The sequence below is a fragment of the Parasteatoda tepidariorum genome, chromosome 8, assembly GCF_982258835.1.
Source record: "Parasteatoda tepidariorum strain Cologne lab strain chromosome 8, Ptep-v5.0, whole genome shotgun sequence".
NCBI classification, from domain to species: domain Eukaryota; kingdom Metazoa; phylum Arthropoda; class Arachnida; order Araneae; family Theridiidae; genus Parasteatoda; species Parasteatoda tepidariorum.
Window position 1 is genome coordinate 48722778 of NC_141762.1, and position 20463 is coordinate 48743240.

At 25.7% G+C, this 20463-nt stretch overlaps 1 protein-coding gene across 1 annotated transcript; it reads right to left on the bottom strand.

Annotated features, from left to right (window-relative positions):
- Positions 1-826: 826 nt before the first annotated feature.
- On the bottom strand, positions 827-20394 carry LOC107450140 (dual specificity mitogen-activated protein kinase kinase 7). Its single transcript, XM_016065874.4, has 10 exons — positions 20202-20394; positions 15714-15822; positions 13708-13780; positions 13445-13558; positions 11383-11607; positions 10277-10456; positions 9434-9514; positions 7438-7580; positions 4722-4767; positions 827-3014 (listed from the first exon to the last, which is right to left on the bottom strand). The coding sequence occupies exons 1-10, from the start codon at positions 20353-20355 to the stop codon at positions 2904-2906; spliced, it is 1236 nt and encodes a 411-aa protein (XP_015921360.1). The 5' UTR covers positions 20356-20394; the 3' UTR covers positions 827-2903.
- Positions 20395-20463: the final 69 nt, after the last annotated feature.

Consider the following 20463-nt stretch of genomic DNA (forward strand, 5'->3'; position numbering starts at 1 on the left):
GAACAGAAAGTAATGTAAAGTATTTAGAGTCTCATAACACATGATATACTAAGTGGAATGTAAAAAATTATTAGGTGTACATACTCAGCAAAGTATGTAGATTCTCTGAAAAAATCATCAAAAGTCGCCAATAAAGAAAATTCGGCACTTACAGCCTAATGTGAAATTAGTTATATATACAGTACAGAACCCGTTATCCGGAAATCAGAAAACCGGAACGAAATTCGATAAATTTTCTCGCCATATTTAAAAAAAAAAAATTTCTTCCTCATAAGATATTACGATTTTTCTTACTTTTTTTAACGATGTTTACCTTACCATCATTTGGAAATAATCATTAGTGTATTACTTCAGCGTTTCTTCTTATTTTTAAGATTATTTCCAATATTTATTATTTTTTTTTTCGGTTTGGTTTAACAATAAAAAAAAACGGCTTTTTGTAGCGATTCAGAAAACCGGAAAAAATCAGTTATCCGGAATAGCGATGGTCCCGACCGTTCCGGATAATCGGTTCCCTACTGTATCTATATATATATAAATTTGAAATAACAGCTTACAACTAAAAATCAGTTTTTATTGCTATTTAGAAATGTGGCTCAATATGAGCATCTTTCATATGTTCTAAATATTACATACCAGATGTGAAGTGCCAAACTTTCCCCCGTTGATGACTTTTCATAAAAAGAAACTGCAAATCCCCCTACCTTACATGTATATTTCTTTCTTTTCTTTTTTACAGTCCACCTATGACACCAGTTAACAGACTCTTAAGTGTTTTATTATTTTTGAACCATGTACATAATTAATCATCCATTTCATAGGAGCAAAAAAAAAAAAAAAAAAAAGCATAATGTTCAGTGACAGGAACACATTACACAAGAGGCAACATAACATTCAAAATTAGCACTAAAAAGAATGTATGATTATATCAGGCAGTTGATAACAAATGAAACATGATACTTTAACAAATAATAAAACATAATGCTGTTTTAAGAACAAAAATTTAGAGAAGGAATTATCTTATACTGCAATTGCCATCTAGTATTTTGTGATATAATTCGCAATTGACAGTTTTATAACATTTATTCAATTAAAGCAACAAAACTGAACAAAGAAGTTTTCATTGGTAGAATATAATGGAGTAGAAGTGAAAGTCTTGAGTACTAGCATTAGTTTTAAAAAATCAAATTAAATAAAAAAATTTTACAAGGATTTGATTAAATTAAATTTAAGTCCTACATCTAAAAATTAATGAAATAAAATTGAGAAAAGTTTTCATTATTAGTATTGAAATCCATGAGATGACAAGTAAAACATTGATAAAAGCCTCAATTATAAAGACACTTTATAACCGGGAAAAAACTAATATGTAGCACCAGGATAAATTGAAGATTTTCATAAATAATATATTTTATAATTCATTAGATAAAATAAATAACACATACCTTATCCATCAGTTACAAAAAAGAATATATTACAAATCAAATCATATATTTATATTTTAACCTCATACACGCACTTTTTAGTTAAAAGAGATACAAGGTTCTGTCTCAAATAAAAAAAATTTTTATGCAAGATAAGAACAAAACAATACTAGAGAATATAAACAAATTTTACAAAATATTCTACTTGATTCAGATTTATAGTTGATAAATAAAAATAATCCAAATTCAAAAGTTATCCATCATGCATTACATAAAACTCAAGATAATTTTCAAAATTGAAAATTACGATCATAAATATGTAGGTATAAAAAAATATATCCTGCTGTATTCAGAGATAACTTATTCTAATAGGTAAATGCTTAATGTACCAAATGTTTCAATATTACTATAAATAAGAACAGAAACAAATTTTTTTTTAAAAAACTAAAACTGATTAATTTATTTAAAGTTACACATTTAGTAAAAAGCTATAAACATTTAGAAAATATAATTTAATTATTAGCGTGTACATTTTGAGTGTCTAATTAGTCAAAAAATTTAATAGGAATAAAGGAACATATTTAATTTAAGTACAACATATAATCTTTTAAGCGCAATTAGAAATATACATATTAATAAGACAGACATGTGGGATTTAAACATGAAAATTAACTGAGAAATATCAATGATAGGCATTAATTGTTTAAAAAAAAGTTAGTTCTCCAAATTTACTTAATTTAGTAGTTTCAGTTAATCAAAACATTTTTGTAGGTCTATTGAAAAATACATGAAAATTTAAGTTAGCATATAAATGAAATAAGGAAGTTCAAAACTCATAATTCCTGAAAAACTAAACTTTATTTTAAAAGAAAAAATTGTGCTTCATAAAATTCTAAAAACTCCTAAATGCTCAAAACATTTATTTTTATTCTTGTTTGAACAAGCTATTAAAATTTAACACAAAAAAAGGCTTGAAATACAAAAAAAAAGTTTAACAATCACACGCAATACAAGGCAAAATCAGTCATTACCTACATACATAGGTAAGTATATCACATTATGCTGATATGACACTAAATTAGTGGCACTTATTATATATAACAAACAATCCTAGTTATTTTTTTTTATTTTTAATATTTTTTTCACAAAATTGTTCAATATCTCAATATCAAAAATTATTCTCTAAGGGATAATTTATGCAAGATGTCCATGGTTTCTTAGTACATTTCAATTAGTTAGTTCTATCACACACCACAAAACATTTCCTTGACTCACTGAGAGCATTTGAATTGAAGCACCTTAAATGACGCCTGTCAATTTTTTCAAGTACACCACCATACTTTCCCCCACACTTTTTTTTATCATGGATTTGTATTCTTTTGCCGATGCAGGAACTCAACGAATTTGGCGACAATGTGGGGCTAAGCAACACGAAATCTTCAGCAGGATATTTTAATGGCAATTTTTAAACGAATCTGCTCATTTATATCTGAATCTGAATGTCCGGGGTGTACTCCTTTGCATCACGGAAGCAAACCATGCAGCAACATCGACATTTGCTTTCTCATATCTTTTAATGAAATTATGTTCCTAAATAAAAGAATTGAAAAAGAAATTTAGCACTTGATAAAAGCATGGTTCTAAATAAGAGAATTTAAAGAGAGGAATTAAGTAGTTAATGAAATTATTATAAAAAATAAGAATTGAGAGAGAAAATTTTTAAACCTAAAAAAATTTCACTTAAACATGGCTATACAGGTAAGAAAAATAATTGACTGAAATAAATGTTCAACTTTCTTTTTCGTCTAAATTAACTGTTAAGAACTTGTATGAATTATGCATTGAAAGCACTATTTTTGAACAGAGTTGACAGCATGTTCATTTAGGAGGATCTACTTGAAACCAAACCACTAATTTCATTATACATGTTATCTTACAAACAACTATGTATTCCAGAGAGTTACAATAATAATAGTAATTAACCTCATTTAAGGGTTTGAATTTTGAAGACACTGTCCTTTTGAACTATTTTTAAATTTTAAACAAATTGTTAAACATTAAAATTAAAAAAAAATTTTTTTTTAAGAATTATGAAAAGCTAGTTAATATTAATAAATTAAACTTAATAAGCAGCATATCCAAACACAATTTGTTAAAGAAATTTGGTTTTTAGTCACAACTTGGATCCAATATTCAGATTAGTCTTCTAAAATAAAGCATTCTGACTATTACACTACTTTTCAATGATGTACAATTTTATAAATTTTTTTTTTTTAAGAAAAAGAAACCAAAGTTCTGTTTCTAACAAAACAAGATGAGCTTAATTTCATAAGGGAAAAAGAAGGTATTTTTAAACCTTTTTAAACCCTGATGGGTAACTTTAGACAGATAAAACAACAGTATCTGTTTAAGTACTAACACACAATCTGTAGAGTACAATTAAGAAAATTAATAAATTTTAAAACAAGCATGCGAAAACCAAACATAACTATCATACATACTATCATACACATGTAAATCTAAACTAAAAATAAAAGTATATGCCACAAGTTTACTTAATTTGTTTTCGGTAAATTGGCAATTAAAATTTATTAAAAAGTCTGTTTTTAACCTTTTTTTAAAAAAAACTATAAAATACAAAAACTTTTTAATGTTAAAAAAAATTATTTTACTTATTTATTATTAAAAATTATTTTACTATTTAATTACAAACTGCTAAAATGTAATGAAAAAAAATTTTTTTTTTTAAATTTTGTGTTAATTACACACAAAACTGGGCAAAATAAATCTTTGTCAAATTAAACCAAAAATTTCAATTAAGTTTTTTTAGAAGTTTTTAAGTTTTTTTTAGTTAAAGAGAGAAAAAACAGAACATACTTGTTCAAAAATCTTATACCATAGTTATTATGTTTATTTATGTATGAGGAAATTATTTTTACCCTTTTACATTTCTCATTTTCACAAATAAGATATTTTTTGAAACTATAGAATAACATGAAACCAGGAGATTGCAATACTGTAAACACGACTGCCATACCAAAAGCATATTCTTTCGAGATTGATGTCAAAAACTAAACACTTAATTCGGTTTTTAAAGGTTAATGTTCCATCACAATTTTCAAAAAAATAAATAAATAATAATGATAATAAATAAATAAATAAAACATTGTATATACAGAAATATGTGTCTTAAATAAATCTTTATAAAAGCAATAGTTGAAGAATTTTCATAAAATTTAAAACAGTATTAAAATGAAGTTACAAAATGCCTTGAATAAACAAAAACAAGTATCTTACCAATAATTCTCTATATTTTGGTCTTTTACGGTAATCTTTTGTTAAGCTAAAAGAGAAAATAGAAAAATTAGTGCCATTCTAGAAAATTTCTTCATAAATTTAAAATATAAATAAATTAAGAAATTGCTTTGATATACCTTGTTTTTTGTACAAGTTTCTACACTATTCCTTTTTTAAAGTATTATTTCATGTGTGATAAACATGAAATAATACAAGAATACTATACATACAAATTTATAGAGCAATAGCCTGCATAAATCCCTCTAAGACTAGAGTTTTTCAGTTGGAAAAATATGTTAAAAAATAAGTAATAAATAAATAAATGTTCACTTCTGGGTACTCACACAGGGTGGCCACTCAAATCAGATTTCAAATTTCCCTGATTTTTCCAGGTTTTCCAGATAAAAATCTTAAAATTTCCAGGTTTTTATTTCTTTTTTCGTATTAAGTGTAGGATGTGTACAAGAAAAGTGTCTATATTATAAAATATTTTATTCAAAATGTTATTTTTTTAACATATCATCTTGAAAAAAAAATTTTTTTTTGACAATTTGGCAAGATTTATTATTTATTTTTTAATGCTTTGGTACAAAATTTTGAATCAAAAATCATATATTGACCAACAAAGGAGTAAAATTAAATATTAATATATAGTTGGTTTTTAAAAAATCTTTTTTTTTTAAATTAAAATATGTTATAAAAGGTTAAAATGAAATAAAAAAAATTAGCATTAATGCAACAATTGTAACGATTTGTCGACAAACAGTGCTGTTAGTGATTGTAAAAAAAAGTGAGATTGGTTGGTTTGCTGAGAAAAAATAATTCACAGATTTCTTTGAATGGGAGTAGAAAAGCTTTCAGAAAAAGTGTGCAATACAAAATCTATTATTATTAAATTATAACCAACTAATTTTTGGAGAATTTTATGAAGTTAAAAATATAAAAACATTTTGTCAAAATAGAAAAAAAAAATTACCACCAAAGCATCAGAACAAACTTGAGCCATAAATGGATTCAGCCCAAGGACAGAATTTAAAAACAGAAGCTAATATCCTAATCCATTTTTCCACCTCCACCAGAATCTTTCCTAAATTGCACAGTCCCATAGCGGTCAAAGGTTTCTACATTCGTTTACCAACCGTGTGAGAATTTTATGTGGCATTCCAGTTTAACACTGTAATGGAGCAAATTTTGATGCAAGCAAAGTTGATGATATTTCAACTGTTTGGTGATACATTTCCGTTTAAAAAAAATGGGATAATGGACGAAATAATTTAAATTAAGAAAATTAACAAATAATTTAAATTAGTAAAATTAAAAAAATTATCAAAGAAAAAATTTCCAGCTTTTCTATAAAATTCCCTGATTTTTCCAGGTTTTTATCTAAATTTCCCTGATAATTCCAGGTTTTCAAGGTGGGTGGCCACCCTGTCACATAAAGTTGTAGACATTTTTTCACAAAATATATGTTTGAAAAGTTTTGTTTTTGTTACATGTGCAAAATATATAGAAATTTAAAAAAAAAAAAAAAAAATTTAATGCTTTACTTGAACTGTTCAAACTTAATATTTTTTCTTAAAACTTATTATAAAATATTGAAATTCGATATAGAAATATTTCAAGTTAACTATGCTCTATCTTTTTTAATGGCACATTTCTAAACAAAGAAATACATTTTCTGCGCCACAAATCAACACTCTACCTCGACATTTAGGGAAAAACCTTTAACACTGCAGAATGTTCCTTAGACAGTAATTCAGAGGGCAGCAGTCTCAGAAGGATGTAGAAAAAGTGAACTTGAATTAAATACAGTTGAACTTGCCTATAATGATCCCTAGTTTAAAAAGAACCCTGATTTTATTAAGAAATGAGCAAGTTCTTTTTTTTTTTTTTTTAAATGGCATATTTCTAAACAAAGAAATACATTTTCTGCGCCACAAATCAACACTCTACCTCAACATTTAGGGAAAAACATTTAACACTGCAGAATGTTCCTTAGACAGTAATTCAGAGGGCAGCAGTCTCAGAAGGATGTAGAAAAAGTGAACTTGAATTAAATACTGTTGAACTTGCCTATAACGATCCCTAGTTTAAAAAGAACCCTGATTTTATTAAGAAATCGGATATACTTGGTTTGTATAATGTTAAATATATTGCAGGCAGAGCTTGTTTTTAATGATCAAAGCCTGGTTTTCGCAAGCAATATTTTGAGACCCAGGAAGAAAAAGTAGACAACTTCGAAAAATAGAAATTGAGAATATAGTTATAAATCTGTTAATGCCAATATTATTATTTCCCAGATACTTACTTTCGAGGATATTGCTGAATTTCAAGGTAAGTATGTAAAAAAATATAATGATAGTAATGACGATTCCGAGGGATATGAAGAATTTCAAGATGAACTGTCCCAAAGTATGTACTTAAGAGGCATTAGAGTTCACTGAAAAACTTAGAAACAAAAAATAGAATAATGAAGTACTATATTTATAACTTAATAAGTATGTGTGAACCAATATGATTTTTCTCACAAACCCATTTTTATGAGCATTTGGTCATAATGGGCAAATGTCAGTCTCTTTATACTCGTTATGAGCAAGTTCGGTAAATGTAAAGCTTTTTCCAAACACTTAATCAGGCACAATAAAAATTAAAAAAATTCAAGCATAGTCTTATATTGGGAATAGAAGGCATTAATTATTTTAACAATAATACTAACCAAACTTGAACAAAACTGCAAAAATCTAATGAAAATGCTAAATTAGAGGGCAATCTGGGAGGGTCCTCTTGAAGAACTTTACTCAGAACTTCAAAGTCTGTTTTGCAATCTTGGTAGGGAAATTTACCAGTAGCAAGCTCAACCTAGATAAAAAAAATTAAAATATAAACAAAAACATTCATTCATAATTTTAAAAATTTCAAATTTCTTTGAACAAAACAGTTTTGTACTGATACAATTTGTAGAATAGCCAACATGTATCGCAAAAATAATCAACTTAACAAATTACAACTCATCAATAATAACATTTCAAACTTATTTCTTCAGTTATTTTCATTTAACTTAGTTTCATAAATATTAAAGAGCGGCGATAGTTTTTTTTTTTTTCAATTTTAGGATAGTGTTAGAACATTATTCAGAAATTCTAGTATACTTTATTGAGTAATTTAAGAATATGTTACACTAAAAACAGGTTACATAATAGTTCATTACATAATAGTTCATTACATAATGGCGAACTTACAAAACCAAATAGCATGTTAATTTGTATAACAAATTAAGCAAGTGTTTCTTCTAAATATAAAAATATTATTAGTATCATTTTAAATACATTTTAACACATATAAAACAAATTTACTATACAGCTTTGTAAAATAGTGAAGATTCTGGAATTTAATCCAATCATAGTTTTATAAGACAACTGTATCATTTCTTGTTAGTTCCTTTTTTTACTTCTAAAATTCACACCAAAAGAAATAACAAATTAAAAATTATCAGCAATTCAACTTATAATTTGTTTTGTGTCCTTGTGCACCTAATGTAAGTTTGCATAAGGGGAAAAATGCAAGAAAATTTCCACCAAGAAGCTATATAAAGAGGATTTCTCTTTTTAACATTAAACTAATGGAATAAAGAATCAGCATCTTTAAAACCAGGAAATTGAGGAAAGAAGTGACTCTACACAGGTGGCTCTAACTAAGTGTTATTTGTTAACTGTATTATTTGCTCCAATTTCAGTTTTATTGCAAAAAATACATCAAATAAAAAAAACAAGTTTTTTAAAATTTTTTTCTCTTAAATCATACACTTAAAGAAAATCAAAATGAGCATTAAAAACATATATACAGTAGTCTTTGCTTAATGTAATCATTTTAGGACACAATGATTTTGATAACATTGATCAATTAATAATAATAAAAGAATCACAAATTAGATAAATTTATTAATTTAATCCTTACATAATAGGTTTGAAAGTAAAATATAAGAAGGGCTTATTTACATAATTCTTTTAAAATATAAAAATTACAATTTTTAAAAAGAAGTCCGTGTTTACTTTTCTCTTTTAATAAGATCATTGATTTTTCAAAACTTTGCAAAGAAGAGACGGTGAGATTTTAACAATGACTCAGTTTTGGTATAACGACAGTTTTAAATGTCATTCTTTGGTATTAATGTCAAACTATTAGTTTTTAACGATCATTATCATCATTCCTCATATAAACACATACATTTTTGGTTTAAATTAGATCCTGCTCTTCTGAGACATTAATAAAATTATTGTGTATAATTGACAACTGATCCCCACTTCTATGGACTTGCAATTTAAAAAAACACCTAGGATAAAAAAAGGAGACTCTCTGAAATTCAAACAATAATATGGGAAAAAAAGAAGATTCTTTTTGAATAATAATGAATATTTCTTTAGCAATTCAGATTATTTTTGAAAAAATTAATAAAAACACTGATAACATTAAAGAATCTAATAAGATATATCACAAAGATATCATTTTAACATAGAAATTAATACAGAACATCCGGATTGAGTGATTTTGCTAACAATAAGTGACTGAAAACACTGACAGAGATTACATTAAGTGGAGACTACTGTATATGTAAGATTATACATCAGAATTGAAAATCAAATCCTTGTAATAGTTTTCTAGTGTGTCTATAAGCAATCAAGAAATACACTTTGGAAGATAGACTTGGAACTTACAAGAGAGATACCTAAACTCCACACATCAGCTCGTATGTCATAATCTGGACGTTCAGGATCTGGAGGATCGATTCGTTCTGGCTATTTAAAGGAATTCAAAGTAAGAATAAATTAAACTTGCTCCAAAAAAACATTTCAACACACACACAAGAAAAAACTACATACAAATCGTGTATTTGTTAGATGTATGATTATGGTTAGATTATGAATTACTAAATTAAAAAAAGGGCACCCATATGCTAACATTATAATTGAAAGATTTAAAGATTATAAAAGAATATATAAGAATTAATACATTATTTGATAACATTAAGCTATTTAAAGGAATTCAAAGTAAAAATAAATTAAACACAACAAAAAAAATTAAACTTGCTCCAAAAAAACATTTCAACACACAAAAAAAAAAAAAAAAAAAAAAACTATATACAAATCGTGTATTTGTTAGATGTATGATTATGGTTAGATTATGAATTACTAAATAAAAAAAAGGGCACCCATATGCCAACATTATAATTGAAAGATTTAAAGATTATAAAAGAAAAGAATATATAAGAATTAATACATTATTTGAAAACATTAAGTAAAAAATTTAAAATATTGCATAAAAAACTATACATAATAAATAATATATTACCTAATACATAGCCTTGGGTGTATTTGGATTAAGACAGCATATTTTTTAAAATAGAAAAAAATACTAAGAGCATATTTTTAAAAAAAAACTAAGTACATACATAAAAAAATCACTTTAAAAAAATTTGTTAACAGACGTATTTTCTTTAAAGGAATTCGGATAATCGATGTTCTGTTGCACTTATTGAAAATACAATTGCAAAAACTTACTGCCATATAAGCAGCACAACCAGCAGATCTTGTTTTTGCTTTAGAATCTACTAATCTTCCACTAATTCCAAAATCACACAACTTTACAGTTCCATTTTCATCTAAGAGTATATTAGAAGGCTTTACATCTCTATGTATCACACCATGTCTTTCTTTAAGATAATGAAGGGCTTTTACAATCTAAATAAAATATAAATTTCCAATTTAGTAAAATAAATAATAAATTTCAGTAAACAAATCAAAGTAAAAACCTATTTGTTTTTTACTGGAATATAATTGTTAAGCGAATAAATAATGACTTAGTAGTAATAATGAATTGATAGAGAATTAGAATACCAACAATCCACTGGGTGGAAAAAAATTTACACTTTATAATAAATCCACTTTAATAACATTTACATTTTTGAACTATTTTCATGCAATATTTAAATCATTTTTTGAAATCAGATTTTGGGCAATTTTCTTTAGATAAATGCATTATTATTAGCATTACATTGTAGCATTTTTGGAAATAAGTCATTTTTTAGACGAAATTTTTCAAATATTTTTGCATTTTATATAGTAATATTATTTATAAATAAATAGATGTTATTAATGAATAATATATAAATACATAATCAGTGCGAACATTTATGCATTTCTCTTCACTAATTTAGCCTCTTACAATTTCTTCAAGGAAAATTAAATTTTAATTTCTCACAATATAAAATTTTAATATGGTAGTATGTTAAATTTAAGTTTCAAAAGGAAATATTTAAGATAGAATTTCTATTTTAAGGGCATACATACGGGCGTTTTTTGTTAGTTTTAAAAATATTAATAATTCTTCAACATTAGGGCTCTATTAAGAGCAGTCAGTTGAGACTAATTGGAATATCAAGTTTAAAGTAAATATTACAGCCAGTATAATAACTTAGGTATTCACAGTTTAATTGAACTGATAAGAATGAAAAAAAAAATGCTTATTAACATATCCATAACATTATTAGTTGCATTCATAATAAAACTAATTTTATGCTCACATAAGACAAAAATAATAAGTTGAAACTTTTTGAGCATGACTACAGATACTATGCTACTGTTACATCAATGTTTATAAGACTTACAGCAACAGCCATTTTTCCTAAGATCTGTTCTGGAATAGGAGATTGTAGACGTTTTAATAATTTGTCCAAGCAAGTAGCCATAAGTTCCATGCAGATCCAAACATCAGATTCTGTAATGAAATATCCAAAACATTTCACAATGTGAGGACAGTCACATTGAAGAACAACATCCAAATCCATTGTGATTCTTTTGTTTTCTTCTTTGTTGCCAGACCGACGCATTTGCTAACATGAAAAGAACAATTATAACATGTGAATAAAAAATTCAAAGTTAAAATAATAATAGTAGTAAATAATAACAGTAAAATACAATAATAGGCATGAAATCCTTTTTATATCAACAACCTATCTACCGATTAACCATTTAACTCATTTAATTCAATAACTCTCATTTGCCAATTTCCTTTTTTTTTTCATTGCTTAATCTATGCATTCCTTCATTAACTTATCAATTCATTCATTCATTGTATCATTATTTGTATTTATACTGAGCACGTTCTATATCTTAACATTTATTGATAAAAAATATAATTTAATGTTTTCAACCTATGAAAATTTTCCAAAAGATGTTAAGAAAATTTGTCAAAAGAAGAATTGGCATAAATAATTTTTCAGGTTGATAAAATAATAAAAAGGGCAGTTTAAGGGCATCAATGTTCCAAATTTGAAAATAAACTAGGGAGGCTTCAATAATAACTCAACATAACACTAAAAATACCAACACTTGACAATACGATAAAACATTCTATAACTGGTCAAAAGACCCATTATCGTATGTTTAGTGATAAACTAGGGCTATAAATTATGAATAAATTCCATTTGATGTAAGATAAAATAGAATTAGTTATTAAAATTATATAAAGTAGTACTGTTAAAACAAGCTAAAGTACTTTAATTTTTAGAGGATTTACATATCAGACACTAACTTCAGTCTACAAATGAGAAAACATATTTCTATCAAATTTTGAATTATATAGAGCTACTTTTACTGCATTTTCAAACATTTTGTGAAATCATGATCACAATCAATGAATATATATTAATTTCTTTGACACAAATAAAAATTAATTTTTTAAACTATTAGTTTGAAACTAAAAAGGTTAAGCTGTTAATAAGGAATGTATCCTATTTGTTTCAGGAGGCAGAATTGCAATTGTAAAGGTGAGGGGGTTAAATATTTTTTATTTCATTATAATAAAATTAAAGGATTTTAATTCATCCAAGTCATCTACAGAGTAGTTGATTTGATTCCCACTCTAACATCTGCTATTTATTTTCTTCTTTAATCATATAGATTTTTTATCTTTCTTTCAGTAAATATTTTTTTATATATATTATTTAAATCTGTTGTTTTTTATGCATTATCTGAATTCAAAGCATCAAGAAATTAATTTTTTATCAGATAAAGTTGAGTTAATATAGCCCTCAAAGTGACCAATTAAGAAATATAACTAAGTCTGTAAACAAAATAAAAGGATTCGGGGCAGATTAATCTACATTTTCAGCAACTAATTATTTAAACTTTTTGCTAAATTTTATAAATCAAAGACAAATTTAACAATTAATTAAGAAAATAAGTATTGTATAAAAACAAATCGCTAAAAAAAAATAAGCAATAAAATTTTAAGATAAAAAGATAGTTTAACTACATACTTAATAAATGCAAAATGTTTCCTAATCTTTATTACATCATATAAAAGAAACATCATAATTAGCTTTAATTTACAACATTGTTAAGACACTTATTCAGATAGTCTAATTTATATGACTTAAAAAAAGTTATCTCCAACTTTTATTATTTTTATATCCAGTCTTGAGTCCAAGGGCCTGTTAGATTTTAAATTGTTAAAGGCCACTTTTAGAGACCACTTCAAAAAAAAAAAAAAAAAAAGATCAGATTTGAATTGCTCATTCACATTGTGAAAAGTTTTAATAACTAAGTACTAATAGAGGGTAAGATAGATTATATTTAATTTTTTATTTTGTAATTAACAAAAAAAAAAAAAATCAAAGTAGCATATTCTACTTGGATAATAAAAAATCATACAAAATAGAATCTTACTTTCACAGCTATGACTTTATTTGAAGGTTTATGTCTCATTTTAACAACATGACCACAAGTACCAGTTCCTAATTCACCAAGTTGCTCTAAATCATTCATGGCAGCACTATATTTCTGGAACAAAACATTTTTTAATGCAAGTTCTGCCCACAATATCAAACACTATCGATTAATATTCATTCTTATGGGATTAATAATTTTTGTATTAACTATTATAATAGAAAAATATATAGACAGAGATAAACAATAAATGTCATACTTACGATGCCATTAATGGTAAGAATATTTGCTTGCTTCATGATTTCTTGAAGCTTCCAGTCAGTCTCACTAATATTGCTGTAGGGAGAAGAAAAAGCTTTTATTTATCGATTCTCATACATAATTTAAATTATTTGTGTGTGTGTATATATATACATACACACACATACAGTGAAGTCTTGGTTAAATGGACATTCCTGAGATAGAATAAACTGTCTGTCTACAAGAGTTGTCAGTTTACAGGAAGGATACACTAATAACGAAGTTTAAAGCTATAAACCGTTTTTAAAATAATAGCTCGGATATAGAAATAATCAATAATAACTATTTACATTGATCTTTTTTAAAATTTAAATTCTTTTTCAATACAAAAAGAAAAAATGAAAAGCATTAGGTCATATGAGAAGCTGTAATATTCACAATTGATCATTTGCCAAATGTCTGGATAAATGATTTATATACACATCAATAACTAGAATTTTTCTTTAAAACCCAAGCAATTCAGCTTATGAGAATGACCTGAGTTGTCCAGAAGAACAGATACTGCTACCTGAAATATTTCACATGTGCTGTATCATTTTCTCTTTCTTTGAAGAGATAAAGGCAGGTGACAGGAAAAAGAGTCATTCCTTAGTATTGAAATAGCTTAATATCTTTACTTATGGATAAAATAAAAAATTTTCATTCTCAAAAGATGTTGGAACGTTGCAAACATTTTATTTATTTATCTTCATTTCATTTTTGGAATATGAAGCAAATAATTTTTTTCTTTCAAATTTTGAATAATTGGTGTCCAGTTTGAAGAGATAGAAAATAAATTTCGGGGCATGAATGACTGTCTGTGTCCACTTTGTGGAGAGGGCACATAATGGTTTATTTATAGAAGATTCACAGGGAAATAAAAAATATGTTTGTAATGAGAGGTTATACACGCACATACATATATATAATGACACAACAAAGACAAAAAGGATAAATAAGAGAGATCAACAAAGAAAATTCAGAAAAATTATTGCTATTTACCGAACATAAGCTGTAAGTATACAAAAAAAGATTTTTTTTAAAGAAAAAAAAATTATTAAAAAAAATTTAATAAAAAATTAAAAAATCTAAGAAAAACAGAAATACAAAATAACAGAAAAAATATAATTTCGTCATCAGCTCACTCAATTATATCCGAAAAAAGTGCTTTCTATTATTGTATTAATATGACCAAAGCAAACAATACAATAATACAATAGGGTAAAGAGCACAGAAAGCTGAAACGAAAATAGAAAAAGAATAAAGCAAAAAAAAAAAATTCAAATTAAAGCAAAATATGCAAAATAAAACAATCAAGCAAAAAATAGAAAACAAAAATCAAGAAAATACGGGGGGAAATGTGATATATAAAGATACAATAACAATAAGAAAATTTTAAAAAAGAGAAAAATTTCAAGAAAAATAAAATTTTAAAAAAATATTAAGTTTTATAATCTGTGCATAAGCTGCAAGACCATAGAACATAATATAAGTTAAAAATATTGAGAAAACAAGAAAAGAACACAAAAGTTGATTAAAAAAAGTAGAAGAGAACCAAAAAAAAAAAAAAAAGCAGAAAAGAATTTGAAAGGTATAAAATAAATGAAAAATACGAGAAAAAGTGTTTTATTTTTAATTTATTTTAAATTAAATTCTATAGTTTTACTTCAAACAGAATTATTGAAACTAAATGCACAACTATAAATTGCAATATCAAATAACACAACTTCAAAACATCTAGACAACAAAAAATGAAGAGAAAAAAAAAAGAAAAGAAACAAATTTTGCTACAGAAAGTATTTTTTCTAGTTTAATTTAATTTATTTCATTAATATTTTTTTCGAATGTGTCTTAAACTTCAGATAAATAGTAAACCCATTTATTAATGTGTATGCTTTCTCATATTGTTCAATAATTCAAATTACCAGAAAGATAATTTTATAATGCAATATATAATGTACAAGATCTATTTAACACCGATGACACCTACTTATCAGCCATTTTCAAGCTTGGAACAGGCGAATTGGGAAGCATAAAGTTCTTTCTGGATCGGCTAGCAGATGAAGGCCTTCCAGGTGATCCAAACTCACCAATAGGAACTATAATAATAAAAATATGTGACTATTTAAATCATAAAAAGATAATTATCTTATAGTTGTGTGCATTCACGTAAGACAGAAAAATTACATACATTATTAAATGAAGTAGAGCCGGACATCTTTGTCTGGCAATAGAATTATACTGGTATTTACTTGTAAATAATTTACCGATCCATTTTTTAAAAATATTGACAAGTAATATTTATCACTCTTTCATTAGTTTTACATTATTGAATTTGGTTATTGTTCAATCTTAAATGTTTCTTTATTAAATTTTAAAGTTATCTCCTGATGTAACCTAAATGTAGGATATTTTGTAATAACATAATTACCTTTCCTATTTTTTAAATAAATTTTTGGTTTAATCATTTCCTTTATTTTGTATTAAAACAGCAAGCAATTTACTTTTTAATAAATTATACTTACTTTGAAATAAATAAATGTAACTGTGTTAAGTCAACATATACGACTAAAATAATGATTACAAAATAAATATTTAAAATTTCGAAACAATATTTTCATACAACAGCTTAATATTTGCAAAAAATTTAACATCTTTACTAAAATTATTTAAGAATTTAAAAAAAAAAATTTCATGAATGAAAGCAGAATACAATGTTAGTTTGAATTTTAACCCAATATAATCCGAAACTAATTTACAGAACAGCAATTAGTACAGAACGAAAAAAATGCCTGCATGTGCAGTAATCTCCCTAAGCATTTTTAGAAGGGCGGCCTGCTAATATTCTGATCAAAAATAAATAACTCACTGTTTAAATAATAGTTACACACTGGAAAAAGTATCTGTGTTGATAGGTTGAATTCTAATTACTATTACAAATATTTTCTTTGTTAGGATTATTCTCAAATTTAAAATTTTATAATTTAAATTTTTTCAAAGTTGTCTTACCTTTTTTTTAGAGAATATACTTTTAAATGTTTCACTTTTTCAAAATTTTCAGTTTAAATTATAGAAACAGCTTTCAAGTTGTTTCTCAATTTTTTTTTTTTTTTTTTTTTTTTGAAAAAAAATATTCTTAGAGACATGTTTTTTAGCATGCCTTTAATTAATTTTTATAAACTAAACTTTTTGAAATGCAGTGAAAAAAAGATTTTTTCTTTTTATACAGTAAATTATATATATACATAAAAAAGTGAAAGAGTAATTTAAAAATTGTTCAGGATAAAATTCAGTTATTACATAATACTACACAATTTGATACATTTTGGCGTTAAGTGTTCAAAATTCAAAGTGCCCTTTTTTTTTTGAGGAAACACTCTTGCCCATTTTTATTACTAGGGAGAACTCTGGTATGTGATGTATGTATATGGGTGATTCTCACAAAATATGACAATTTACTGTCCCTTGCTCCAAGATCTAATACTATAATACTAAGAAAACTATTTAAAAAAAAAAATAATAAATAGCACTGCTGTTAGCATTTTAAAATGACTTTGCACTAGCATTGACTGTTTTGTATAGTTAAAAAATTTAATTGAACTTCAAAATGTCATTTTCCTGGCATGTCCCAAACAATGTTTCCAATAATAGCAAGCTTCAAAACTTCCTATAAATTTTTCAATATCTAATTTTTTTTATCTCAACCGGTGTAAGCATTTATAGAATATATATACGCAGAGGGTATTATTCACAAAAACTTTGTTTAAATTAATTTTTTCTGTCAATAATTTGTTTGTCCCAAGAAAATCTGTCACTTTCCTGGCTACTTTTATTTAGTGGTTTATAACCAAAATAGATAGAGCTCTCAATCAATATCGTATATTAATAGATTGATTAGATACCCTCCTATATGAACATGTCTCGTTGCATGAATAAAGAACCAATTTTCTGGTTCAAAATCTATTTCAAAAATTTTTTAAAGGTGAGTAGGTTTTTGTGTTGTCATTTTCCTCGCTTCTTGAAATCATTAATAACAAAAACTACATAGGTTTATCTGAGTTATTTTAAAAAATCCTGTTGTTTTCTACAGAATATAAACATCTTAGGCCAAAATATTTAATTCAAGTAAAGTTATATGCTATAAAACGGCAAACTTGTCATTATCCTGGCTGTCATTTTCCTGGCTTATGAATGCCAGGACATTGAAGTGTTACCAGAAATTTTTTTTAACTGCTAATACTGTAAGGAGGGAAAGCAAATATTAACCTAATACCAAGTTTATGTATGATTGTAATATGCTTGGATGTAATCAAAGTTATTTATTTATTTATTGATTGATTATTATACATAATTTTATTCTGTACATATCAGCAACAAAAAATTTTTTAATTCTTTCTACAGTGGATAAAAAGAATCAATTTTAACAATTTATGGTTCATCTAACATAAAGACTTAAGTTGAATTACTTACTATTAACTCAAAATGACTGTTTTTTAAACTTCTAAGCTAATATGTGATTTTCCTGGCATGCAAGATTTTGTGAATTTCTATTTTATTTTTTTCCCGAGCAAATGTCAATAAACTACACTGCTGTCCATAAGATATTACTAAGTGTAACTAAAGAAGTACACAAAAAAAATTTTAGATTATTTTGCCGACTTTAAATTTGAAAAAAATGTTTTGGTCCAAATTGTCATATTTCATGAGAATCACTAATATAACAAATATAAGGATAATATCACAGTATTTTACTTTTGTCCCGTAAAAAATAATAATATTGCTAATTTTATGAGATGCATTTTCAAAATAATCAAAATACAGACATTTTAAAATTTAGCTTTCTGTATACAATGCAAATAATTGACTGTTATTAATTAAAATGACTATTTAAAGAAATATTTACTGTATTATTTCAAAAACTCAACAATAGCTCAAGCTAACAAATGAATCTGGCTGGAAAATCACTTTGTACTATATATATGTCCAACTAATAGCTATACCGAATTATTAAAAGTAATGGACCACAATTTTTTTTTTTTTTTTCATTTCCAAGCTGAAGTGCAATTGCTGGATTTAATTTCTTACAGATTTATTGGTGTTTAAAGTTAAGGAATTGTTTTTTTGATGGTTCTCTTGATAGTTTTTTTGATGAGCATTCAATTTTAATACAGACTTTAAAGTAATGTGCATGCGCAAAATTTTTGCCCACGTTTATTTTAAGTGTAATACATTTGTGAAAAATTCTTTACATTGATGTTACTTTTTAGTTAAAGAATTATCTGGATGCTTCTTTTTTTCCAATCTACCAACCAAATATGGTTACTTACAATTTAACTAAAATAAAATAATAAGGAAAAAATTTTAACAAAAAATTGTTAAACAAAAAAGTAATTTTCCCAAATTAGAATGAAGAAAATTCTTTAAAGAAATTTTACAATGTAGCAGCAGAATTTAAACATAATAAAAATAGATGTGAAACTTTTTAACTTTAAACCTCCACAGTTATTTATTGATGGCATAATTTTGAAATAATTTATTTCAGGTTTTTGCCTGAAAATTTCCATACCTTTTTCCCCCAAAATCAAATTTTCTGTTAATTTTAGGTTTCTTTAACCCTGTGGGAACTCTGGCATTTTGAAACCATTGAAAAGTATACACTGAACTTTCTATTTCTTAAAAAGAAATTTAGTGACTGATTCAACAGTGTACTTTTTATCACGAAAAAAACCGCAAAAAAAATAACATTGATTAAAAAGAAAAAGCAAATATAAACAAACAAAATTATGAGAAGCATGGGTACACCCACATCACACTAATAAAAGTTATTACGCAGCTTTACCTTAAATTTTTTTTAAAAAAACTTACATAATAGTAAGATCTATACAACAATAAATTTAAAAATTCATATCATAAAACAAAAAATGAGAAAAAGAGCAGAAACTTATATATTTCATTAAGGGTAAAATTTAAACAAATTCTCAACAGAAAAAATTATCAGATCAACAATTATGCAAACAAATAGTAGTGACCATAATCATAATCAAAGAAATAGTACAAAAAAGTTATTAGGAATGGAAGAACTAAAGCAATTTCCCAAAATAATAAGTCAATGAAAAGTTATAATTGAAAAGTCGCACTTTTACAGATATTTCTTTATAGCAAATTAAAGATAGAATTGACTGAAGTAAAGCAAACTAACGTAATCAACGTATGCAAATCAACGTAAGTGTAATATATTACCAAAACAAGTTAACATATCCCATAACAAACACATTTCAAGTGCGACTGTATCATTAATACATACTATTTCCTCAAAATCAGAAAAAACATTATGTTTATGTTATAATTAAATTGTTAAACCATAAATCATATGACATATAATCTTCTATTTGTCAACAATAAGTCAGATTGTTTACACTTTCCTAAGAAAATTGAAAGTTACCCATCGTAGAAGTAGGTATGAGTATTTAGTACTTACGAGTTTTCAATCTAGGTCGAGGTGTATGTTGAGGGCTGGAAAACTCAGTAGTTAATTCTCTAGGTAACTTATCGCGACTTCTTGCTTCATTTTCAGCTCGTAAACGAGCTTCTAAATTCATAAGTTTATTGTGAAAAGAAGCCATGGTCGCCATGTCAGATTTTGATACTTTTCACAATAAACGATTAGTAAAGTTGAGAAGTCGAAAGTTGACTGCTGTCACAAATAAACTAATTTTCCTTGTAACCGCCGTCAAGAAAAA